General features: G+C 56.1%; 1 protein-coding gene across 3 annotated transcripts in view; it reads right to left on the bottom strand.

The window, feature by feature from the left end:
• The window catches only part of ITSN1 (intersectin 1), a 148,725-nt gene that overhangs the window by 39,768 nt on the left and 83,829 nt on the right, over nt 1-25,128 (bottom strand). For 2 of the 3 annotated variants that reach the window (XM_059686380.1, XM_059686378.1), the window contains exons 17-24: nt 19,438-19,565; nt 18,169-18,398; nt 16,433-16,554; nt 9,138-9,385; nt 7,469-7,625; nt 5,404-5,609; nt 4,620-4,702; nt 1,011-1,177 (exon numbers count right to left, since the gene is read on the bottom strand). In XM_059686380.1, coding sequence (XP_059542363.1) covers nt 1,011-1,177; nt 4,620-4,702; nt 5,404-5,609; nt 7,469-7,625; nt 9,138-9,385; nt 16,433-16,554; nt 18,169-18,398; nt 19,438-19,565 — 1,341 coding nt within the window. The remainder of the gene's footprint in view (nt 1-1,010; nt 1,178-4,619; nt 4,703-5,403; nt 5,610-7,468; nt 7,626-9,137; nt 9,386-16,432; nt 16,555-18,168; nt 18,399-19,437; nt 19,566-25,128) is intronic. The other variant, XM_059686379.1, reaches the window with a different exon arrangement.

Genomic DNA, 25,128 nt, shown 5'->3' with positions numbered 1-25,128 from the left:
GGGATGGAGGCCGCAGCGGTCACCAGGCCCAGCCTCACGCCCAGGGCAGCCGGGCTGCGGAGGCTGGCGCCCCTCTCACCCCCCACCCCCACCCCCAGCTTCGAAGGTCACAGAGAGCTGTGTCCAGGCTGACCGCTGGGGAGGGGGCCCTGTAGGTGCCGATGGGCCTCCGCCTGCGTAAGCGCAGGAAGCCCGAGGAGAGAGGGAGCGTGGCTGAGCTGACGGCCGGGCCTTGCTGGTCTGTGTATGAGCAATGCTGTCCATTGCGTGGACACCCTGAAACCCTTGCACAAACGTGAAACTGTCCCCCACGAGGTCGAGATGGGCTCCCAAACCCGGCGAACCCGCCCCCCGCCCCCCCCGCACCCCCCCTCCCCCCGCCCGCTTCATTAAACTCAGCATCTCAAGACCAGTTGACGCCACTGAGCTGTCAGAGCTTGTAGAGCCCATTTAACAACAAGGGGCCACTTCCCACTTATAACAGCATGAAAATAAGCTCAGACCCTCATCAACAGAGACACTAAGGCCAAAAGCATGACGGTCTCTTGGATCTTGTGTCTTCCTACTGTGTCGGCAAACATGTCAGCCTCAGAAGCTCTCAGCGGCCGGTCTCCCGGGGCGGGGTCACCTGGACACCTCCCTTCCACGGCCAAACGCTGCTGGGCCTCTTCTTGGGGCCCCAAATCAGTGGGCATGAAGACCTGATTAAGAGCGTTACTCTGAGTCCGACATGAGCCACACGCAGGAACGGGGACGCACACTGAGCAGTTGCCCCCGCTGCTGCGGGCGTCAGGTACGCAGCCCCGTCAGCCTGGGCCGTTCTCCGCCGGCAGGAAGCCAACGCTTACCGGGCAGCACCAAACGACAAGTTCAAAATGACAGGTCACACTGTCTCAGCTGCCACATTGCAGAACTTAGCCAAACCCAACCAGTGTTCCACTGGCCAAGGTCCGAGCCCCCCTGCGGAGAGAACACTGCACAGAGAGGGAGGAAACAGTTAACGGGTTTACCTCTGCATCTTTAAGCCTCACATAGTTAGAAGGGAAGACTCCGGACTTGTCGCCCACTGTTCCTGTCCACCAGTCGCCATCTTTCTTGGTGACCAAAATCACATCGCCTTGCTGGAAGGTTAGATCGCCTTGCTCGGCGCTCTCGTAAGTGTACATGGCAACAAACTCTGGTGGAGAGAAACATGGAGACACGGAGAGAGCGTGTTTACAGAAGTCCCAGACAGCTTGGCAAAAGAAAGCTCATGAACAAGGAGGTTAGCAGAGGAGCATTCAAGAGAAAGGCTGGTCACAGATAAAACCCCGAGTTCCCAGGCGCCCCTGGCTCCACGCCTCGCGGCACAGGAAACCAGGCCCTGCAGGGGCAGGACCCAGCAGCCGAGCGGGCGCTCCGTGTGGCACCGTGGCTGCTTCCGAACGGGAACACCGCTGCACTTTCTCTGCGTCACTGAGCACGGTGTGCCCACCAGATGCCTGAGGGGACCCCGTCACAATCCTAGTGAACTTTTAGATACAGTAGTATGTCCCTCATGCAATCAAATAAGGCACGCTTTTCATTATTCGGGGCCTGAATGAAAATTTTTGTCCTACTGTGCCATACACACAAATGGCAGGAAGCTGTTAGAACACAGAGTAAAAAATACACATTATTTCATTCAAGTGCACACGGGTAGAAGGGTTTCCCCACGAGGAAGCCAAGTCTGGCAGCTTTGGGAAGGACGTCCTTTCCCATTAGCATCGTCCTCTCTGGGTCTCTCTGTTCTGACCTTCCCGTTCCATTTTGCTCAGTTACTTGTGCCTTAGCTCATGTCTGGACACCTAAGATAGGTCCTCGGCAAGCAATGCTTTTCCCAGTGATGATAAAAGCAGTGTGTGGCCAATCCCAGAAATAATCAAGCCTTTTTGAGCCAATTGAAGAGAAAAATCAGTTTCTTACACTTTATTATTCATGTAATTTAGTCTTAAGAATAAGAGCCAGTGTTCTCTACTGTCTCGAGTGGGAAGGGAGTGTACTGCGGAGGAAGCTCTGCTTTTTCATTATAAACAGCTTAGAAACCACGCCACATGCTAAGGAGGATCACCAGGCACAAATTCTAGACGCTAAACTAAGTCCGGGGCAAAGATTTTTCCTACCTTTGCTCCGTTTACCCTAAGCATTTATATATTTTTAACCAATAAAAAAAATCCCACTGTACCCCGAAAGGTCACTTTTATGAGGGACACTGTGTGCTCCTCGCTAGAACTTCGGAGGACGCCGTGACTGCCGAGCCTGGCGCTAACCAGCAGGCAGGGAACTGGTGGGGAGGGGCCTCAGCAGGAGGCGCTGGTGGGGCTAAAGCCACCACCAGACACGGAGCCCCACTGCGCTCCTGTGGGCAGCTCCCCGTGTGGTAGGCTCCAGGCTGCTTCACCTCCAGGCTCTGGCCGCGGGCCCACGGCACACCTGAGGCCCCGAATATGCCGGGAGAGCAGGGGGCGCCCCGTCTTTAGCCTTTGGTGCTGGCAGCGCCTCCTCCATCGTTCGCACTGGAGAAATGGTCCCGCGGGAGGAAGCCAAGTTCGGCAGCTCTAATAGGACGTTCTTTTCCCATTAGCACAGCCCTCTTTGGTCTCTGTTCTGACCTTCCCTTTCCCCTTTGCTCTGTTCCTTGTGCCTATGTCTGGCCACCTCAGATAGGGTAGCCACCCCCCGCCCTGCCGCTCCGCACGGTGACGGGGCAAGCAATGCTTTCCCAGTGGTCCCTGCGCTTAGAAGGCACTTTCTCCAAAACGGACCCAAATTTTGAAGCAGCTCTCAAAGTGCCTGAGAAACTTCAGCAGCACGACCCCGGCCGCAGTCAGCCGTGCAGCGGGTGTAGGGTCCGGAGGAGGCCGCAGCACGTGGCTGCCCTCGCCCTTCACGCACAGGGACCTGCGGGGACGTGAGGACACACAGTGGCGCCCACCCGGACCCTTCTGGACATTTAACACGGGTGCTGGCTGTTCCCAGGTCACTATTTTAAGACCTACCCACACTGGCGATCTATTTAATCTGGCTTAGAGTCTATTTAGATTTGGCGATGTTTAATGCAGTATAACAAGCAGCCCGTTAGTATTGGTAAGAGCTCTTCTCAGAATCTCAGAAGCCAATGTCCTCCCGCCTGAGATGCCAGCACTCTCCCAGTGCTACGCGTTTCTAATATGCAAATCATCTCCAGCGGAGGGAGTAAATGTCACCCCGCGCTCGTATGTGTGGGGTTCGGCGGTGGCCTGCTCGCTGAGGCCTCTGTGCATGTCTCACCGGCAGCCGCGGGCGCGCTCCGGCAACAACCAGGAAAGCAGCAAAAGGGGCCGAGGCAGCAGACGTCACTGGCCTTTATTCTCAAACCCTCACACATGTGATCGCATAGCCCTGTCGATCCCCTCCTCCCGCTGCAGGAAGGGGCCAGACCAACACTGTAAGGTTACCAGGGGAGGGCGCTCAGTGAGACTCAGCTGGCATCACACCTTGAACTTGGGGAGCGTGTAAGAGCTGTTTGCCCTGTTCTAACAGTGGATAAAGAAACCATTAGACTGATCAGCGTGGGTAAAGAGAACTATGCTGATGATTGTTTTGGTGGTAACAGCAAAAAAAAAAAAAAAGATGTGCTAAAGCACTGGCTGTGTTTAGTGACGAGCTGAGCTTCTATAACTAACCTATACATTTAAAGAAATGTGCCTCTAAAACTCCTCTTGAAAAAGTCACTTGGTGACTGTGAGTCTGAAGTCTCATTAACCTTAATCCTTGCTGTCTCCATGGAAACAACTGCTTCAATAATTGTGTTTTTTATAAGCCAAGGCCCCCTAGGAACACAACCATCTCCTGATGGCACACACGCTACATAAAACATTCTGTCCTCCTCTCCTGTATCCAAGGGGCCCGGGGACGTTTACGATGCAGTGGGTGGACACTGGGCAGCCACCAACGCTGCTCAGCGCGGCCACGAGGGCCCGGCTAGCAGCAGCACCGACACTGAGAGCCCGACGGGCTGAGGTTTTCCCGCGGGAGCCTGAGTAAGGCGGGCTTCGTTCACTTTTAAACCCGAGTCAGGTAGCGGCCCGTGCATCCTTAGGGTTATGTCATGGAGCAAAGAGCAGGAAATAAAGCACCCGCTTGTTATGTAATAAAATGCAAAATGCAACTTTAGGCCTAAATAAGCTGGTGTGGTTACTTCCATGGAACCTGGAAGCTGAACTTCGGTTCCGTCTGGGACAGTACAGGTGATGCTGGCGTCGCCGGGACAGTCTGCCGGACGGGGCGCTACAGCTTAACCTCCTGTCCACGTCCAGAGCAGCCATGTCTACAATCAGCTGCCAACGTGCTCAGAAACCTGACCCTCCAGGGCGCTGATGGGCTCTTTCAAAAGCCCAAGGGCTCTAATCAAACACGATGAGAAAATGCAGTTTTATGATCGATGCATCTGGCAGCATTTTGAAAGTCTCCATAAAGAGCTACTTACCTTAGAGGTTCGTCTACTGAACACAAATGAATGCCGTCTGCTTGGAAGTGAAACCCAGGCTGGTCTCGCACACTGGCTGCAGGTGCTCCCAGCTGCCCGCCCCCAAAGGGCACAGTTAGACGTGGGCTCTCACCTTCTCCCGAGAGGGCCGGCTTGGCCGCCGGGGAAGCCACTCGCTTTAGAGGTGCAGGACTGTCTGAAGAGCCAGAATCCGCGCTGAAAGAGGGGAGAGGAGAGCGTTTTAATTTTTATCTTCAAAGGAAATAGTACAAAAGACACCGGTTGTTCTTTTTTAAAACTTTAACATGAAACACTGCGAACAATCTACAGCTGAAACAGATGGACTTCATTAAGACACGCAGGGCGCTCGGGCCTGATTCCAAGCTCACACTCTCTTCTCAGCCCCTGGCTGTGCAGGACACGCAGCCAGCGTGCGGGTCTGTCTCAGAGCCCGACTGATAGATGCTCAGCAGTCTGTGTGCTATTTTCTCTTCTTAAAACTCATGGCTTGTTTGGACACCCACGTGGCTGGGATAATTAGACAGCCGCCTTGCTGAGGAACCTGGCGACCAGGCTCCTGCTGGGAAGGACGCGCCCTCTCCCAGGCAGCTCCCGAGGCTCTGGCCTCTGCGCTCCGCTGCGTGTCTGAGGGCCGCGATGAGCTTGGGAGAGGCGTGATCGCCCACAGGTCCGCAAGGACGTCACCCCCAGACAGAATCCTCTCGCGGGAGTTCATGGAGAACAAGACCCCCGGCTTCCCCAGGCAGGACAGGAGCATGTATCTCTACGAGGCCGCCCTCAAGGTCACATGGCCCCAACTTTCACGGTTAAAGGGCGCGGAGGAATCCGAACTACGCAAACAGTAACCGAAAGGCTAACAGCGTCTCCTCGACTAGAAGCACGTGACACAGAAATACCTGGCCGCCTTCCTGGTGGGCCCCGAAATGAGCTTCACGTAGGACTTGGGGAACCAGCCCTTCTGACCCTGCACCTCTCCAAACCACCACATGTCCTGCTGCTCCAGCACCGTGATGACGTCGTTTTTGTTGAAGTTCAGGTGGTTGTCCTTCTTGGCTCTCCAGGGGTACAGGGCTTGCGCCTGCAGCCCCTCCACCTTCTCACCCTGTGGGGGCGACACAAGGACCCTCGTCACGGTGTGATCCGGGCCCGGGGCAGACAGCAGGTTACAGACACCTCCGTTTCTCAGGAATTGTTTGTTTCCCAGTGTGGCGGCCAAAGCTGCCGGCCGCCACTGTCCGGCGTGGAGAGCTCTCCGCTTCAACAAGCCGGAGGTCGGTTACGCTGCTGCCTGGCCCGCGCCTTCCACATTCCGGTTCCGTGTTCACGCTCGCGTTGCCCGGGCGCCCCCACCATGTCCAGGCTGACGGTATGTCAGGGGAGGCTAACACCGGAGCAGAAGCCCTAAGAAACCCCAACGGGTGAGTGACTGGCACCTCAGTCCAGGGGCCTCAGGGGACCCTGCCAGCTCCCGTTCCCTCTCAGCACAGAGGCCTGGCGAGCCCGAGTCCACTGCAATCGCATTTACTGGCCATCCCTCTGCAGGATATAGGGGTCACCACAGGACAGAATGCCAACCTGCCTCCCCAAAGTACCTCAGGATAAGACCCTTTATAACCGTAAAGCGCGATAAAAAGGGACAGTGTGGCACTAAAACCCACAATTCGCGGGGAAGAGAGAGACGCAAGCAACGGCGAATGCCCCCTGGCAGGTGGCACAGAGGCTCCAGCTGGACACGGCGGGGGCAGGGACGGACCGGGCCTGGCGGTGGGGACAGCAGGACAGGCAGGCACCGGGCCCTGAAGCACCAGGATGCGGCAGCCAGGGCTTCCGAGCAAGGGCCCTCCAGGCCGAGGGCAGGGTACCCGCAAAGGCCTCGGGTGCAGCTCTGCAAGGGGCCCAGGGGGAGGGGCCTGCAGCCTCGGTGCCAGGGGGCGTGGGAGGAGCCGGGGCTGAAGAGGCAGGGAGGCACTCACTACCTAGTAAAGCACAGAAGCATCATAGAATCTTAAGCCACAACTGACCGGGCAGCGCCTTTACCCCGCCACCTGCGCCCCACTGTGCAGAGCGCCGTGACGCTAAACAGTGTGCGGGACCACTCCCCCCGCCGCCTGCGCCCCCCTGTGCAGAGCGCCCTGACGCTAAACAGTGTGCGGGACCACTCCCCCTGCCGCCTGCGCCCCCCTGTGCAGAGCGCCCTGACGCTAAACAGTGTGCGGGACCACTCACCCCGCCACCTCCGACCCCCTGTGCAGAGCGCCCTGACGCTAAACAGTGTGCGGGACCACTCACCCAGCCGCCTGCGCCCCCCTGTGCAGAGCGCCCTGACGCTAAACAGTGTGCGGGACCACTCACCCCGCCGCCTGCGCCCCCCTGTGCAGAGCGCCCTGACGCTGAACGGTGTGCGGGACCACTCACCCCGCCGCCTGCGCCCCCCTGTGCAGAGCGCCCTGACGCTGAACGGTGTGCGGGACCACTCCCCCCGCTCCCGTTCAGCCCAGCACTCCTCGCCTCCCGAGGCTGCCCCAGGAGCAAGGCCCCCTTTTCTCTCCTGCGTCTTCCCCCAGCTCCCCTCCCCCTCCCGCTCCCGAAGGAGAAGACCATCTCCTTCCTGTGTTACTGTGTTCCCAGCCCTGCAACTATGTCCTCCTCTCCCCGTTCAAGACGCGCCCCTGACCGGCCAGGCCGGAGGTCACCCCCGGGCTCCCGAAAGGCGGGCGGAGGACGGAGCTGGGCGCATCCGATGAGACTCCTTGTAAACGGCAGCCGCAGGCACCTGCTGACCTCATTGGTCCCCACAGCATGCCCCCCCATGCCCCAGTGCCCCCAGCATGCACGCCCCACACACACCCTGGTCCCCCCAGCATGCGCGCCCCCCACACACCCTGGTCCCCCCAGCATGCGCCCCCCGACGCCCCGGTCCCCACAGCATGTGTGCCCCCCTCCATGCCCCCAGCTGCTTACCTGGCCTAAAACCGGGGATGGAGAGGAGCCGGTGGCCGTGGCCGGAGTAAAGGCCGACCGCTGCCGTAACTGGCCGGCACTGGGGACGGTGAGTGAGGGCTGGGTGGCCCAGGCGTCCCAGTTATCCGTTTCAGGCTTCTCGGCGGGGCTGGGCCACCTGGGAGGGAAGCAGCCCCGTGAGCAGCAGGCCCTTCCCAGCCACCAGCTGCTCCCAGTGAACACAGCCCAGCACAGGCCCAGGCTCCTGCAGCTCAGGGCGGGGAGGAGGAAAAGCGCGGGGCCGGCGGGGCCAGCTCCCACGGGCAGCGAGCCTCGGGCAGCGGTTTCTCTGAGCCTTGATTTCCTCGCCCACTAATGGGAAGGCCACTCTGCCCTCTGGCTGGTGGGAGGGTCACGTGAAATAGCAGGTGGAAGACACGCTAACCACGAGCACCAGCCACACCCTCCCCTGACCATCGCTGTCATCTGTAACAGCAGCAGCGACATAGGCGAAGAGGAAGTCACACACCATTGTGGGGGGCCAGCCTGGTGGCTCGTGCTCCCAACACCATTTCTCCCACCGCCTCGCCATCGCCAGCTGCCTGGCCTCGGGGACACTCGGATCGGAACTCTCTGACTTGAAATCACCACCCCTGTGTGAGTGCAGCACATGCAGGTTACTGTTTACATCTTTGTGAACCACAAACGCAGCTGAAAATCAAGATCATGCCTTTGTTGGACTGCACGTCCCGGCTCGGGGCTGAAAATAAGAGGCCGGAAATGACAGCAGTGACTGCGCAGCAACATTCCCTGAGGAAGAGTCACGCTGCTGGGGCCACAGCCACGCAGCCCTGCTGGGCACGGTCTCTGCCTTCTGTGTGGCCTGTGCCTCGGCTCAAAGTCAGCGCTTCTCAGTGCAGATCAAGGTGGGGCAGGGGCTGGGGGGAGAGGCTGGGGGGTGGGGGTGGGCAGCCACCCCAGCCCCTCCCCCAGCTGAGCTGTCTAGTGTCTCCCTCCAGCTGAGCTCCTCTCTCCCCAGCACTCGGCTCCTCTGCTTCTCCTGAAGGACAGTGGGACGTGAGAAAAGCTGGAAGCGCTTCTTACTCGTGTCGCTTGTGCCTGAACGGGGTGGGGCGGGGGGTCAGACACCTGCACACCTCGCGCATGCGTGCCTCTAACCAAGGGTGGGCAGTGGTTCGGCTGTCCTTCCCAGCCTCTGCTGACCCGTCTTTAATGCCATTTGCTGAAGACCAAGGGCCCATCATGGCCACGGCACACCGCTCCTCACTGCACATCTGGACACGACTGGGGAGAGGAGAGCGACACAGAAGCAGCTTCCTGTCTCACTCAGAGCCGAGGACTGAGACCCTGTCTGTCTGTCCAGCTGAAACGTGCTGTGGACGTGCAGGAAATGACGGAAGTTTGCTGACTACGTGGACGCCAGAGAGGATGTTAGGAAGCTACTTCTCCGTTTCCTCCACGGGAATGAAAGGGCCGGACAGAGACTGGGGAGTGAGACGCCCGCCTCTGCCCCGCGATCACGGAGCGGCACGCACTAGCCCCGTTCCGGGAGAGGGACCCACACGGCTGGGACCGGTCACGGCTGCACCCCCGACTATGACAGCCCCTAAGAAGGAAGGTCACTGAGCAGGTATCGCAATGGTCACAGCCATGACACGGCCGCACTCACGTGGAGCTGAAGTCCGCCCAGTTGTTGGGGGCGGCGGAGGGCTCGGCCGCAGTCACCGCCGGAGGAGCCGGCGTCTCCCGCACCTCCAGCTTGGGTGCGGGGGTGGAGGTCAGGTCCGTCACTGGTTTGACGGGGGCAGGAACCTCGTTTTCTGGGATCTTCTCGGCGTAGTTGGCAGGAAACCATCCCGTCTTGCCTTTCAGCTCTCCTCCAAGCCACCCCGGCTCTCCAGTCTGGCTCTCGTCCACCTGCAGGAGAGCCACAGGGTTGAACTCGAGCGGGACTGACCAGCCTGCAGACATCGGACACACACAGACGAGGCCCGGCCTGGCAGACTGACCCCGGGCCGCTCTGTGCCTGACCCCGGGCCGCTCTGTGCCTGAGCCCGGGCCGCTCTGTGCCTGACCAGGGCGGCTCTGTGCCTGACCCCGGGCGGCTCTGTGCCTGACCCCGGGGAAGGTCTGCACAGTGTGCCCGAGCCGCTCTATGCCTGACCCCGGGCGGCTCTGTGCCTGACCCCGGGCAGCTCTGTGCCTGACCCCGGGCCGCTCTGTGCCTGAGCCCGGGCCGCTCTGTGCCTGACCCCGGCAGCTCTGTGCCTGACCCGGGCGGCTCTGCGCCTGACCCCGGGCAGGTCTGTGGTGCCGGGTGCCCGAGCCCTGGCTCTGAACAAACAGGAGTAGCCAGCAGTCAGCTCCTACCCACAGCGGGGTTTCAGTTTTCTCCCCTTTTCCTAATAACGGCAGGTCAGACCAAGAGCCTGGCCGAGGCCCACACGCAGCTGCTGAGCCCAGCACCGGCTGGGACTGGAAAGTGACCGCCCGCTGCACCACCCAGTCAGCTGATCATTACCGACAGCCGGCGGTGCTGACTGAGAGCTGGACGCAAAGGGCGCCGTCACTATAAATCAGTATTCTTTAAAAACCCCTAGTAACAAGGAGTGACTCAGCAGAGGGTCAAGAAAGATCAGACAGCCGTAGATGGTTTCCGCAAAAGCGAGCAGACCGCTGCTGAGCCAGGTGAAAGCTGCGCAGGTGCATGATGGGAAAAGTAAGGACAATTATTTGTAGCCTCAACTGTTACTAAGGTCCCATAGTTTCCTGTTGTACAGATTCAACTGTACTATTCAGGAGGTGCCTGTGAGAACGTGAAACCCCGCTGCCTAACATTTCAGAGGCTGCGCATCACAGCGAGTGCTGCTCCTGTCTTCACTGGATTCAGTTCCGACGCAGAAGGGTCACTGGAATCAGCAGGACGTTTCTGCTTATCGCTACAGGCTACTCACTGTTTCAGGGGCAACGGAAGAACGATGTGGGGGGAGTTACACCCACGGTTAGAAAGGTATGTTCATCGCTCCAGGTCAGTGATGGCGAACCTATGACACGCGTGAACTCATTGTTTTGGTTGATTTTTCTTTGTTAAATGGCATTTAAATATATAAAATAAATATCAAAAATATAAGTCTTTGTTTTACTATGGTTGCAAAGATCAAAAAATTTCTATATGTGACACGGCACCAGAGTTAAGTTAGGGTTTTTCAAAACGCTGACACGCCGAGCTCAAAAGGTTCGCCATCACTGCTCTAGGTCAAATATGGGGCTAGCAGAGACCTCATCTGATTTTAAATCCCTTAACATACTAAGGAGGTAACACATTTAACCCTTCACTGGACATTAACATTACTTTTTAGAAGTCACAGAAATGAGTAGGCCGGGTCTTAACAATGATTTTAGAAAAACTGGCAAAAATACCAGTTTTCTAACGCATTCAAATTTCAGTAAACAAACAAACAAAAAAAGCAAAAAACTATAGACCCAAACACTTATCTGTATTCTGTGCAGAGTAAGGGCGTGTAACAGTCATTTGCTTGCTTGAGTTAAAAAGGTGTTTGGGGGGTGGAGAGAGTGGAACACCCAGCTGACTACTGAACTGTGACTCAGCCTGGAGGACACCTGCTCGCCCCCCGCCCCCCCCCCCCTCAGGGAGCCCTGCTGTCCAGTGGAAGCGTCTGCAGCCGAGGGCCCCCCCTCCCCCCGCCCCCAGGGAGCCCTGCTGTCCAGTGGAAGCGTCTGCAGCTGAGGGCCCGCAGCAGGCCCCGGAGACAGTGCAGTCCTGCTGGGAGGTTCTGCTCGGCTCTGCAGACCTGTGATCCTCGCTGACACTGAGTCAGTGGTGGGCACCTGGTCACTGTTCATCCAACTCCCCACAGTTTGTTCTAACTCCATTTTCGGGGCAGCCCCAACAGGTTCTCTAAATGAGGATTTTTAAAAAATATATTTTTTTATTGATTTCAGAGAGGAAGGGAGAGGGAGAGAGAGATGGAAACATCAGTGATGAGAGAGGATCATGGACCGGCTGCCTACTGCACGCCCCACACTAGGGATCGAGCCCACAACCCAGGCCTGTGCCCTGACCGGAATCAAACGGTCACCCGCTGGGCTCCACGAGCTTCCTAAAGCCACCTCCCTGGCCGGAACTCTGACTGCCCCTCTTCCGCGGCTCCCGCTCCCTCTACAGCCTGGCCTGCGCCTGACCTCCCTCCCGGGACCACCTCTGGTTCTCACAGGGGTCCGCGCCCAGAGGCCCGTGTGTAGGAACCTCTGGCTGCCTCTGGCAGCAGGAACGCCTCAGGGCCTGGAACCAGTCCCGGCCGTGCCCGGTGGGTGCGCTGCCCTGCACACGCTGGACTCCTGCAAGGTCGGCCTGGGACTCAGCCTCCGTCCGAGACACGGGGTCTGCCCCGGTAACAGGCTGCTGGCCGACCGCTTACGGGATGCGAGGCCCCCAGGAGTGTCCCGCACCGCGGGCAGGCCTGGCTCCCCTGGCTCCCTGATCCCCGCCCGCCTGCCCCTCGGCCTCCGTCTGGGACAGAAGGTGCCCTGAGGGGCTGCGCGGCTGAGAAGGGGGCCCCTCCAGGAGGCTCACTTCCAGGACATTCCCTGCCAACCCGACCAAACGAGGGTCCGGCAGGCTGACTGGCTCTTACAGGAACCCACTCATTCTTAGGGACAATCACATTTTCAGGGGCAGAGAACACAGCCACTTACAGTGAGGAGATGAACACCCCTCAGCCACGGACTCTGTCACAAAGAAGGGAAGCAGGGACCCCGATCCCCTCCCAAGCACGACAAAGCCGGCAGCGGGCGGGCTTAGGGGACCCGGAGCCGCTCCCGGGGTGTGCTGGGAGTCAGAGCAGCGGGTTTCACGCATTTGCCACAGGACGCACAAGGCTTCCCTGGAAACTCTGGGGAGGACGTGAAACTGTTTTCCAAAGCTGGAAGCGGGCAGCTGGCGAACTGTCCCCCTCACTGTCGCAACCACTCAACTCTGCCACGGCCGCGCCCAGGCAGCTGGAGGCGGTGTGGCCACGAGAGCGCCCGGCTGTTGCCAGCAGCTTCATTACAACACAGCGCGGGGTGGCTCTGACCCCGGGCGCCACATGTGTGTGCCTGCCCCCACCCTGCCGTGACTGTATCTATCACCACTAAGCACTGAGAGAAGAAAAGACAGACATGAGTTTAAATTGTTATGCCAGAAATGCTAAACTAGAAGACAGACAAGTTCCAGAACGTGGTGGCTGGCGACTGCTGAAAGCCTCCCTTCCCGGGCATTTCAGGGAGGCACTGTCCGCAAACCCTCCAGGCCAGTCCTGACGGAGGAGATTAGCTTTTAAAGGGAAGAAAGCCTCCTCTTTCCCTGCTGCAGAGCGCTCCACTGTGTGCGCGTACCACGGCGCTTCCACCCGTCCACGCACTGGCGGGCGCTCGGGCTGCTTCGGGGTGGGCATGGAGCGGTGCTTCCAGCTCCCTGAGCAGCTCTGATGTGTCTGGTCTCGCCTGGGCTAAGATAAACTTCAACTGAACAGCAATGAGCGAAGGTCTTCTAGTCCCGATGCTATTCCAACACATTACAGAGGTCAATGTGACTGATTCGCTCCCAGGCACGGGGGCCCCAGACGAGGAGACAGGCCACAGATTTCCGCAGTATCTAAGCCCTGGCTGTCAAGGTCAAGCTCAAACCCAACCAGGAAGCTTCCGTTCGGAGTCTGAGCAATGTCGGCTCGCTCTGGGCCTGCCCCTCTGCTGCTCCTGGCAGCGCCAGCCAGCCTTTACTGCGCCTCCCCCGGCACCGGCTCTCCACGGGTTTCTCCTGTTTCCTACAGAGACTTTGAACATGAGTGGCAGGCCTCGCCTTAGATGTCACTGAGAATAGGACTATGTACAAGATAGCACTTTAATTTTGTAAACCACAAAAAATATATATTTGGGGGGAAAACTAAGCTGATAGTCAAGTTTTTTTCAAAAGCAAAATATTTTCTAAAGTCCCCCACCAGCCTGCCTTGAAAAAGGAAACATGGTCAGCTGCTCAAGTCGAACAGGTGTGCGGCTGGTTTTCCAAGATGTTGAAGCAATCTGAGAATCGATGGTTCTGTGCCCACAAAATAAGGGAACTCCTGAATATTTCACCGAGAGGGGTTGACAGTAATGTTCTAACGACATATTTTTCATGCCTACATTTCTTAACTGCAGAGAAATAAAACCTGTTACTACTACATGTCAATCCCGCCCCCCCCCCCCATATTGTTAACCTCACAAAGGTAAGGCTGTTGAATGTCATGGGGGGTCATGTTACATTGTGTAATAGGAAATGGGGCGCTGCCCCTGGCCCTCAGCAGGCCGCTACACTGCTCGGGGCCCCTGCGCGTTTCCTCCCGCACCTGGCAGGCCTAAGGCAGAGCGAGCTCCATCCAGTCCCGCGGACACTGTCACCCATCAAAGCTGGATTTACTTTCAATTACAAATGTTCACACATTTATAAATATGGAAATAATACAGAAGTGGGTAAAGTTAAGCACGAAAGCCTCGTTACTGCCCAGTGGGAACCGCTGTTAACAGTTTTGAGTCTGTATTTCAAGACTGTTAACTACACATAAACATTCACATACACACAGTTTTTACTTAACCAAACCCAGTTATACTCTACTCTGCTTCTGCTGTTTTACTGGAAAGCTTGTTTGTAGATGTAGACTTACATGGTTCTCTAACATCTACACTTTGCTGTTTGGTTACACTGTGAGTCACTTAACCCCCTCCCGACAGCCAGCTCTGGGCTGGGCCCTTCTGCCGTGACCAACACACTCGTGACCAGCCTGTGCACACATTTTTGGACACATGCTGAAAACAGCTGGAGGAGGGAGAGCACCAGACTTTTAGAGAATTTTAAATGTGAAGAGGTATTGCCAAAGGACTTAGCCAATTCGTATAGCCAGGCTGACAATGGATATCACACCCACTCGCCTCCACCGACAAAGCTGGGCAGTACCAAGCTGTCACACCTGCTCAGCTGAGAGATGGAAAATACGATCTCGTTGTGTTAACTTGCATTTTCCTGATCACCAATGAAATGGATGATCTTTTCGTTTATTTTTTTTAACTCATTTACTTTTCTTCACCTGTACCTGTCTCTTCATATCCTCCACCAGCTTTTCTAAGTTGTGTTTCTTTCATGATAACCTTTTGGAATATTTTATGTAATACAGATATTAACCTTTTGTCTCTCATCTACTTTGTGACATAAGCATTTTAATTTTTTATATTGTCAAATCTGTCCATTTTTGTCATTTATGGCTTCTGGTTTTAACCTACAGATGCATTTCTTAGCCATAAAATTATTCCAATATTCATCTTTTTAAAAAAACACACCTTTAGAATTTTATCTTTTGGTTTTGGAACCTGTGTTTGTCCATGGCCGAGGCAGAGACTTGACCTAACAACTTGCCAAATACAGAGTCTTCGCATGAGCCCCCCAGAGCGCCCGCGAGGGAGGCCTGTCCGTTCTGCACACCTGTCTCCTTCCTGGTTTTTGTAAGCACAACACCCCACACACTCCAAACGGACTTCCACAGAGACGGGCACCCACACAGGATTGAAGTGACTTAAAGGCACAGAACACTGACTACGATGCAGACTTCCTGACAGCCACAGAGCACTTACCCATTCCCCTTTAACCTCCACCGGGAAAGCAAAGGTTTGAAAGCAAAACAGATGTTTAATGAAAGGCTTATTCTTACAGTATATCTATTCACCTAGTCAAGCTGGTGGTGAACTAGCCAACTTCAGGAAAAGGACTCAATATCACTGTAAAAAATTTACATTTCAAGAAAAGAGCAATACCTTCTCATTAAAATGCAGATCATCTGTTAACGTTTCCTGGGAACATTTGTAACACCCCCTTATCTCCAGAAGAGCACGTTACTTTTCTGCAACTTGTGTTGCAACAAAATGCAACAATAAAAGCATTAAGCTTAGTTTTCCAAGTGAGAGAAGGCCACTTTGTAGCGAGGTCCATCTGCTGTCGCACTGCACTCTCGTTGCTTTGTAAGGGGTGGCGTTTCAGAGACCAGGCAGTGTGCGCGCCAGGAGGTGGTGGAGAGGCATAAAATTATTCTCGTTGCTACTTCATCACTGTCATGTTGCTACTGTTATGAATCGTCATGTAAATATCTGATCTGCAGGATGGTCTTAGGCGACCCCTGTGAAAGGGTTGTTCGACCGCCAAAGGGGTCGCAACCCACAGGTTGAGAACCGCTGTATCTGGCCCCTTAGAGAGCACACGTTCTACAGAGCTCAGCTGTAGTCCGGACGCGCGAGCCACGCAAACACCTCTGCCTCAGAGCCAGGCTCCTGGCATGTGAAACGTGTCTGTCTCTATCCTACCTCCTCGCTCTTTTAAAATGCCGGCCGCTGCCTGCTTGCCCTTTCAATGCGAACAGCAATGCAAAAGTGCCCACTTCTAAGACTCTTATTCTGAAGGTGATGACTAGGTTGAGGTACAATGTTTTCTTTTAGAAAATAATTTAGGTCAACCACATGGCTTTATTCTTTCTTAAACTGGTTCCTAATAGTTTTAGTTACAATCATAAGAATATACGTATTTAATTGGCAACTGAAAATGATGCTGGAGTATTACACATGTAAAACTAGTCCTTCCTGAAAATAAAGTTACTGCAGAACTGGAGCAGGAACCTGAACGCTGAGGTTCCGGGTCGTCACCGGTTACAACTACGCTGAGGCTGCGCTATGGCCCGTCGCCTTCACAGCTCTGGTTCCAGGCGACGCTGGGTACAGGATTAGAGGTCCTCCCATCCCAACAGGAAGGGAAGGAGGCTGAGCCTACAGCTCGGAAACCGGTGCTGGTTACTGGCTCTCACACTCCCCGACGAGCTCGCAGCTGCCGGTAAAGTCCACAGAGCGGCGGTGCTGCCACGGACAGCAGGCACTGCCCGGCGCCCTTACCATGACGATGTCGCCCGGCTGGATGCTGATCTCATCGTGACTCCTGGACTCGAAGGGATACAGCGCCCGGTAGTACACGACCTTCAGGTTCTCCTGGGCGGAGATCGTGAGCGGGCCTTTCTCTGTTTACAAACAAAGTGGGGGTGGGGAGATGGAAAAATAAACATTACACGGAACATGACAACAGGCCCACAGCCGCTGTCCCCTCCACCGCCTCCTCACCACCCGCACGGCCCATCCACCCCGGGCTCTGAGGCACACACCGGATGCCGGGAGCCAATCCGATGTCGGCACCCCAGACCCTCCAGAGCATTAGCGGACCCTCTCAGCAAAGGTCACCCCAAAGCCAAGTGCAGTGAGGCTAAGGCCCCGCCCACCCAGCCCACGGCAGATCCAATGGGACCCCAGGGCTGGACCCCCCAAGAAAGCGCTTTGGGAGGCAGAGAAGCCCAGCCTCCAGTTGAAGCACGTGGCCGTGCTGATGTCGGGCCCTGAGTGCAACCCTATGGAACCCCCGCGGCTCTCACCAAGACCGTCACTACGATCATCTGAGTGAAGTGAGGCGCATGCGCCTAGGCATGGGCCCGAGATGGAAATGGCTTAGATTTGAAACGAAATAAAAGTTTTAAAAATGCATGAGAGCAGAGGACAGTCTGGGTTCTGGTTGGCAGGACTAAGCATGCCCTCTGGACTGTCTGCCCACTTTCTCTGACGCATCTGCTTTCCCTGAGAGCAGTGTGTGTGTGGGGGGGTGCTGCCCTCCTGTAGCCTGGAAGTGGGGTGCCCTACAGGACTCCCACTGACCAAAGGAGAAAGTCCTGACTAGGAAGCAACACAAGGAACTTAAACTGCCCATGATCAGATCACAGGGAAAAGATTTTCATATCAAAACACCTTTCGCCTTCGTACGGGGCGCCCCTTGGGAGATCTGCTGACTTCCTCCCTGGGCGGTGAGCACCTTGGGCAGGGAGGGTGCGGACCCAACTGGGAGCCCTCCTCCCAGCCCTGCCCCGCGCGCCAGCAAGCCTTTACAGAACTGCCTGCCTGTCTTCTTTCTGCACACCAGGAGAAAGCACACTGGTGGTCAGACCAGTGAAGTCAGTGTACTTGGCCTACAAAGAAAGAGGCGATCGCTCGTTCAGCGGGGATTCTCTGCACAGCCGTCCAGTATCATAGAGCCGCACAAGAATTTAAAGCCCATCCCAGTTTGCATCTGCTTACGGGATGCCTTCTAGCTTTTTCTAAGTTTCCCACTTATCATTACTTAGCGGGCAACTTGTGATCAAAGAGCAAAAACCAGCCTCGCTCTCAGAAGGGTGACGGGCAGTCTCCTGCAGGGCCGACTGAGGACCGTGGCTGGCACGCAGGGCAGGCCAGGGCTAAGGAGCCACTTCCTGCTCCCAGGACAGCCCAGAAACCCCCCGAGGGAACGGAGCTGGAGAGGCAGCAGGCGACGTTACGACCTCTTCTGGGAACCAGGTGTCTCAATGAAACGTGTGACACTGTTGTCTGCAAGACTTCTGATGCCAGTGTGAGGGCAGGCACAGGTTGGCAGGGGGTGGCAGAATTAACAGATCCGAACGCCCCACATGAACAGCTGCACTGTCCCCAACAAGGAGCCTGGCATGGCTGCCTCTATTAACAGCCAGGACAGGGCCTGATTAGACGTGGAAATTTCCAGAAGGATGTGGGAGAGAAGACGACCTGACGTCCAGGTCACTTCCGTCCCCTCATACCTGCGGTGGACCAGGGCGCGTGGATGGCCGGCGCGGCGGGCTCCTGGTGCTGCGGGAGGAGCCGGCCCAGCCGGTCGTGCGCCTCGGACTGGCCTCTGTCCTCGCCGTCCTTCCTCCTGGCGCTCTCCTCCCTCCGGAGGCGCGGCTCCTCGTGAGGCCTCCGCGGCCGCTGGTGCTCATCGTCCTGCAGCCCGTGCTCAGGGCCCTGCCCGGCCCTCTCCTGAGCCCGCCTGCCAACGAGATGCTCGGTTACGGGGACGGGCCTCGGGTCGGCACGGAAGCCACATCCGGCCGACGGGATGCTCACGCCCTCCGGACGGAGCGTTGAGCGCTCGGCACCAGCAAAACAAAGGCTCTCGGGCCCCATTCTGAGATGAAACCACAACTTAGGGAACCACAGCAAGAGCATTCTGAAGCAACTGGTTAGAACAATAACAAACTACTTCTCAACTTCACCAGTGGTGTAAGCCTGCAAAAACACCTGAGCCTACAGCCCACGGGGCATAACTTCCATGAAGAACTACTCCCTACCCCCGGCATGAGGAAAGCCCAAGCACAGGCGCAAACTGCCGCGCAGCCGGAACCAGAGCCCGGCCACGAAGTCAGCGGCTGCCTCTTCACGTTTTTTGTCTAAATCCAATAATCCATCTTTACGATTTATACTGTATCATTGGCATTTGGTTATTTGTGTCTAAAATCAATAGAAATGTAAAAAGCAAGTATCCAATAACAGAATCAGACACACCAAGAGTTAAAGATAAATGTCTACAATGTACAGCGGAAAGTTACAAATGAAGACCACACACACACTCAGACAAAAACAGCCGTGCCTGTCCCGGGCAGCGGCGAACGCTCTCCTAGGTCCCGAGTTTAACTGGCGGCTGAGGAGGAGGAGGAGTGGCGGTCAGTCCTGGAGGAAGGCTGTGTGGCCAGCCCCGCGCTGCTGTTGAGAGGCTGTGCCTGGAAGAGTGTGGTCACTGGCACGCAATGAGCCCACCACAGGCCCAGGCTCCCTGGACAGTCCCACTGACCAGAGTCGTAAGTCAGGAGAGCTCTGGGAACCAAGCAAAAACTGGGCTACTTATACGTGCAAAGATTTATATACACACGTGTTTGTGCACACACGCACACGTGCACACACATGCACACGCGCACACACACACACACGCATACTGAAGGCTCTTTCTGGCGCAGAAGGCCCCTGGAGAAGCCAGCACACAGTGGGCACTCACAGTGCCCTCCAGATGGGCCGCCCCCGAAAACACCCACCTCTGGGCCTCTTCTTTTTGTTTTTCTAACTCGATGATCCTTCGCTCCTGTTCTTTCTGTTTCAGGCGTTCGGCCTCTATGGACTTTTGCTTCTGGAGTTGCTGCTTATTATGTATTTCTCTTAATTCCTATAAAATCAAGAAACAGGTAATGCATGAGGCGACAGCACTGCCACTGTGAGCGACATTTCACAGTAGAGAGGCCTCGGCAGTTAGGGAGAACATTTCAGAGGTCAAGAGCGTGACCTTGGAAAGCTGCCACCCCCTCCACTCTGGCAGGACTGCACTCCAGGAGCTGGCAGGGCCACTGCAGGGAGCTGTGCACACGCCCCATGCACACCGCGCTCTCCACCGGTGCTCAGAGGCCACTGCAGGGAGCCAGCACGCACCCCATGTTTGCCGCGCGCTCCACCCGTGCTCAGATGCCGTGCTAGCCTGGGAAGGGCATTCCAGGAGCCCCAGGGCCCAACTCAGCAATAACAATGGGCGTGACGGGTTTTAAGACACGGTGCTGATCATGATTAAAACCTCGAGATCTTTCTGGTCATGAATGAACACCAGCCTCCACTGGCTTTGACAATGCACACACCTCCTTACCTACTATCTCCACTAAAACCCCACCTCCTCCTCCTGCTGCGCTGCCTCCGGACAAAGGGCCATGCCTCTGCTCCGTGGCCTCCTTCTCCCCCACCCAGGCCGTCTGCCTTCAAATCACCTCTCAGAGCACCTTCTCTCTAAAACCAGTGCGACGGCATCGGCCGCCCAGACGACCAGCCAGCAGGGACAGGGAGTAAAGAGCCTGCCAGCACCTTGGACCCCATTTCCCCATCTGATGATGGCCCAGCAGAACCAGGCGCTTCTTCACGGGCTACTGACAATACGACGCAGCTTACGATAGGCAAGCTGAAGCTTAAACGCCCAAAAGGACGGAGAACAAAAATGCCAGTTCAGGGGAGCCCTGGGGGTGCAGGCACTGGAACCGATCTGACTGCGTTCAGGGGAGCCCTGGGGGTGCAGGCACTGGAACCGATCTGACTGCGTCAGCCACCCAGGAGCCCGCAGACCTGCGGGGACTGCGCGGCCCGCTGCCGAGGGTCGGTGTCCGTGGCCAGCCCGGGTCTGCGTGGGGAGACTTGGAGCTACGGCTGCCTGTTGCTCTGGCTTTGCTCACTGCCAAGTCCACAGGTGGCTCTTGCTGCCCTGAGCTCCTGCCTTCAGGTTCTTTCAGAGACGGAAGCCCAGGGTGGAGGAAGCACCTGGAGCAGGTCAGTGTTAAAACGCTCTTCTTCCCAGTGAAGAGCCCTGAGTGTCAGACTAACCTTTTCTGCCAGCGGGGCTGCCCTTAAGAGGAAGCCAACACACCAACCGGCACTCGGTGCCGAGAGGTCCCGGCCCCATGGGCTACAAGGGAAGCTTAACGGGAGATCAGGAGGTTAGGGGGAGATGGGGCCTGCAGGGAGGGAGGTACCAGGGACGGGGAGGGGGGAGGGGGCCGCTTCAGTGGGCGGCCCAGCAGATGAGAGCGGACCCTCCAGGCAGGGCGCAGCAGGAGGAGGCAACTTGGCGGCCTAGTCCCTATGGCAGCAGCCCTGGCACCTGGCTTGCCAATTATGCGGGTGCCTGGGCCAGTCAGCTGGGACAGGGCGGGGCCAGGATGCCGCGACTGCAGACGGGGAGGAACGATGACGCCTCACTCTGACTTTCCAGCACTAACTAAGAACAGCCCCGCCCCCAGGAAAGAGAACCCCGTTTTTCATTCTCCTCCTCACCGTCACACCAAGGGAGGTAAAACTTTCATGTGTTTAAAAATTCAGCAGGATTCCTTCCCAGAGGAATGTGGATTCAAGCATAAGTAGTATTCTCTAATAACATAAATGAACACGTGATTCATATTTTGAATTTGCTATTTCTGAGACAAAGAGATAAAGTGGGCCAACTCCTGGTGCTGGTATGATCGGCGCCCTCGGCTCCAGCTGACACATGTCCACACGACAAGGAAACGCAGGCGTGACATGGAGCCACCGAGTCCCTGCGAGGACCCAGTCACCGGCGCAGACGGCAGGCCACTCTCCCGCCAGCCCAGCGCCCACGCCCTTCCAGGCAGGTCAGAGGGGACGGGAAGATTCCCTCCCCATCCTCCTTTAAACTCCATCTCCAATGGTGGCGGGTTCTGGAACAGAAAGGAGGGTTTACGGAAACAGACAACAGCGAGCGTGCGGACTGCAGACACCTGCACACCGACCCAGGCGCCCAGCGGCCAGAGGCGGACGAGCGCGCGGGCACTCCGGCTCAGCCTGGGACCCGCTACATCGCAGACAATGTTTCATTACACAAACGCCTTCTTTCTCTCAGCGTCTCTGTTATTTAGGGTTTTATTCTTAGCGCAGGAATAAACCAAAAAGGTGTAAGCGGTCGGCAAAGTAACTCTGAGCTGAAACTCAATGCGAAGGAGAGGAGAGGACAGGAAGGAGTAGCGTCTGTCTGATGCCCAGGAGCCTGGGTGTGCGTGGAAAGAGAGCGTTACTTCATGCAGGAAAAGTGGACTCACAGGCGGAGCGACCGTCAAAATGCTCAGCCCCAGGTCCTCGGGGGCACCGGCCACGGGTTCTCACCTCACCCAAGGCTCACTCTGTGCATCTGCTCTCCGCACTGTCCCTGGCTCCTGGTGACGGAGGCTCTGACAGGTCCCGGGGTACAGAGTGAAGCCATGTGAGGCCAAGCTAGTGACGTGTTAGGAGGCACCATAACATGAAAGCGGGAAGCAGTGAGTTTAGGGCTCAGCTGCGCGCTCTCCCGGAGCGGCCCTCGCCTCGGCCCTCGGCCCCCGCTTCCCCTGCCCGCGCCGCCTCGGGACAGCTGTGCGATGAGACCACCGTCTTCCATGAGTAAACATGCCCCCCAGTTCTGTGCCGGTCTTGGTCACACGCTATGGGGTTTCTGAGGGCGGGGAGGTTATTGCCAGGCACGGCAGGGCCTCTGTGCACACGAGTGAACTGCAGAAATCCGTGACTGCTCCCCCAGCCGCCCCAGGCGAGGTCAGCCTGGCCCCAGAGCACTTCCCAGGAGCTCTGGCCGGATGGGCAACCCGGGCACGTCCTTGCTGTCACTTGGGGCGACTGGGTTGAGAGCTGCTGCTTCCTGTCAGGCGGTCCGTGTCCTTTCCCATCGCTCCCAGCGCCACTCGCAGCCCCGGGTGTCCATGGGGTACACTGAGGCAGGCTCAGGTTCTGTGCATCCTTTCTACACTCAATTCTGTAACTCCTTCATCGCCCACTGAGTGCTTTTAACTAAATTATCATGGCCCGCATGAACCGCCCGCTCCTGCGGCAGCCGCATACAAGAACACGAGCTTTCTTATTACACACAGGCCAACCCAGGCGACCTCAAGCAACCACAGAGGAACTTAGAAGTCTGCGCTACCACAGTAGTGAGTGTGTGGAGCAGCGTCTGGCACTCCTGTTGGGGCAAGAAGGCTCCGTGCTCTTGACTGGCCTTCGGTGATGGCGCCACCATCCAACCAGATGGGTGATGACGGTTAAGTCTTGTAAGAACGAAGCTTCGTGCAGCTGGGGGTGGTGTTGCGGCTCGTTGTGCTGCGGGCCTTGGGGAGCCCCGGTGCGTGCTGCCCCGCGTGAGTCGAAGGTGGAGTGAGACAGGAAGAGGCAGTGCAGCCCCTAAGACAACGCGGCGTGGAGCTGGTAGCCGCCAGCAGCTTCTGTACATGGAGAAGCTCCGTCCTAACATGCGGCTGCGCTGCAAACACCCCGATGGGCACAGAAGCCACCGCCGCGCTCGGTGAGACGGGCCTGATGCCACGGCCCTGGGAGTGGCACCTGAGATGGGCGTCCACCTGAGCCGTGTTGGCCTGGTGACTAAGTCTAACGAGGCTTCCGTAGGAGCTGAAAAGCAGTTTTCCCGGCCACAGCCTGACAGAACTGCAACCTCGATGTTTGGTTCTGATCAGCCTATTTTGACACTTAGCAAAAGATTCTTACTGTTCAGCACTTAAATGTGCTCATCATTCGCACCAATTTACTTCTCCGGAAGTCATGCATATTGGTTATGTCTTTAAATCTATTCCCATGCCAGAATCTTATCGACAGATGAGATTTAGAAAGACTGGGTGACAAAGTGCCCAGCACAATACTTGTGTGTTTTAGTTTCATACAGAACTAACATCGCAGGAGCTGTGAGCACTCTGGACCTTATGTGGTTCATCCCTTCAGTCACTTCAAACACAGAAAGCGGGGCCTCTGTGGTTACTGGCCTGCCCGCTCCAGGCTTACGTCTCCCGCATTCATGTGAGTATACAGCAGCGTGGCTCCACTTTCTGGTTTTTACACCACATCGTAGTTATGACTTAGAGCAGGGGTCCTCAAACTTTTTAAATGGGGCCATTTCACTGTCCCTCAGACCGGTGGAGGGCCGGACTATAGTTTAAAAAAAACTATGAACAAATTCCTATGCACACTGCACATATCTTATTTTGAAGTAAAAAAACCAAAACGGGAACAAATACAATATTTGTATTTGCATGTGGCCCGCGGGCCGTAGTTTGAGGACCCCTGACTTAGAGTCTTGCTATCAGCCTCCTCCGGTGCTGATGCAAAGCCTCCACCGTGAAAACCTGCATGTACAGACGCACGTCTTTGATGTCTCCAGGCAACAAGCCTTCAGTTCATTTTAATGTTTGCACTTGATGTGCAACTTACAGGGAGGCCTGCGAGAGACTGAGGGGGGCTAGTAAGTATTTTTAGTAAAATTTTGCCTATGTCTTAGTGGAACATGTAGAACATGCTCTTTGGTAAACATTTTTTTAAAGGTAGACATGCTATGTTGTAGCTAAAACGTTTAATCACAAAAATTCTGAGATTCTTGTATTTTTTTCATACATTCTGAAGCTGTTTACCAACTTGTTTTTGTTTGAAGTGTGACTTTTCCCTTCCCTCCCTCTCTGGCAAAAAAAAAAAAAGGGAGTGTGTTTCTGCTAATGAATTGAGCAAACATCTAATGTCTTATCTCCTGTGTGACTTAATGTTTGGATACTTGATCATTTGTTTTATTATGTCATTGCCACAATGGTGATGTGTCTTGATGTTAGCTCAGCCATATATTTACACTGTTTAGGAATGGCGCCTGCAGCTCTGTGGGAGAAATAACCTGTCAGTGTTTACCAGCTGGTAAAAATGTAATGCGAGAGCTTAAACATCTAAATCAATGAGATGCACTTATCATTTAAAAAAGTGAATTTAAAGAATCTACAGAAAAAATTATGCTAATGAGGTAGCTTGAAAAACAATTTTAAATTCATCAAATACACGAAGGCAGATATTTACAAACTAAAGCGCACTGATGTGTTGGTACACCAGCGTCAGAGGCGGGCTGGGCCTTCTTTGGAGCTGGCTACACACGCCGCAGCTCTGAGCTCCCCGAGGAAATGCGGCCATAAAACAGCAGATGTCACACCAAGGAGCAGACGCGCTGGCATCCTCCGGCCCAGACCTGCAGGCTGCAGCCAGCGCTTTCCCAGCGCCTCCGCCATCCAACCTGCTGGGGCCGCGATCGGTTGTAAGACAACCCGGACGCCACAAACGCAGGCGCTCGGCTCTTCCCTCCTCTCTCGCACCCGGCGTGTAAGCTGGCAGGAACCAAACATGCAGGAAGCAGGACTCTTAAGCCGGTCACTTTTTTA

The sequence above is a fragment of the Myotis daubentonii genome, chromosome 3, assembly GCF_963259705.1.
Source record: "Myotis daubentonii chromosome 3, mMyoDau2.1, whole genome shotgun sequence".
Classification (NCBI taxonomy): Eukaryota; Metazoa; Chordata; class Mammalia; order Chiroptera; family Vespertilionidae; genus Myotis; species Myotis daubentonii.
This window is presented reverse-complemented; position numbering and strand designations above follow the sequence as displayed.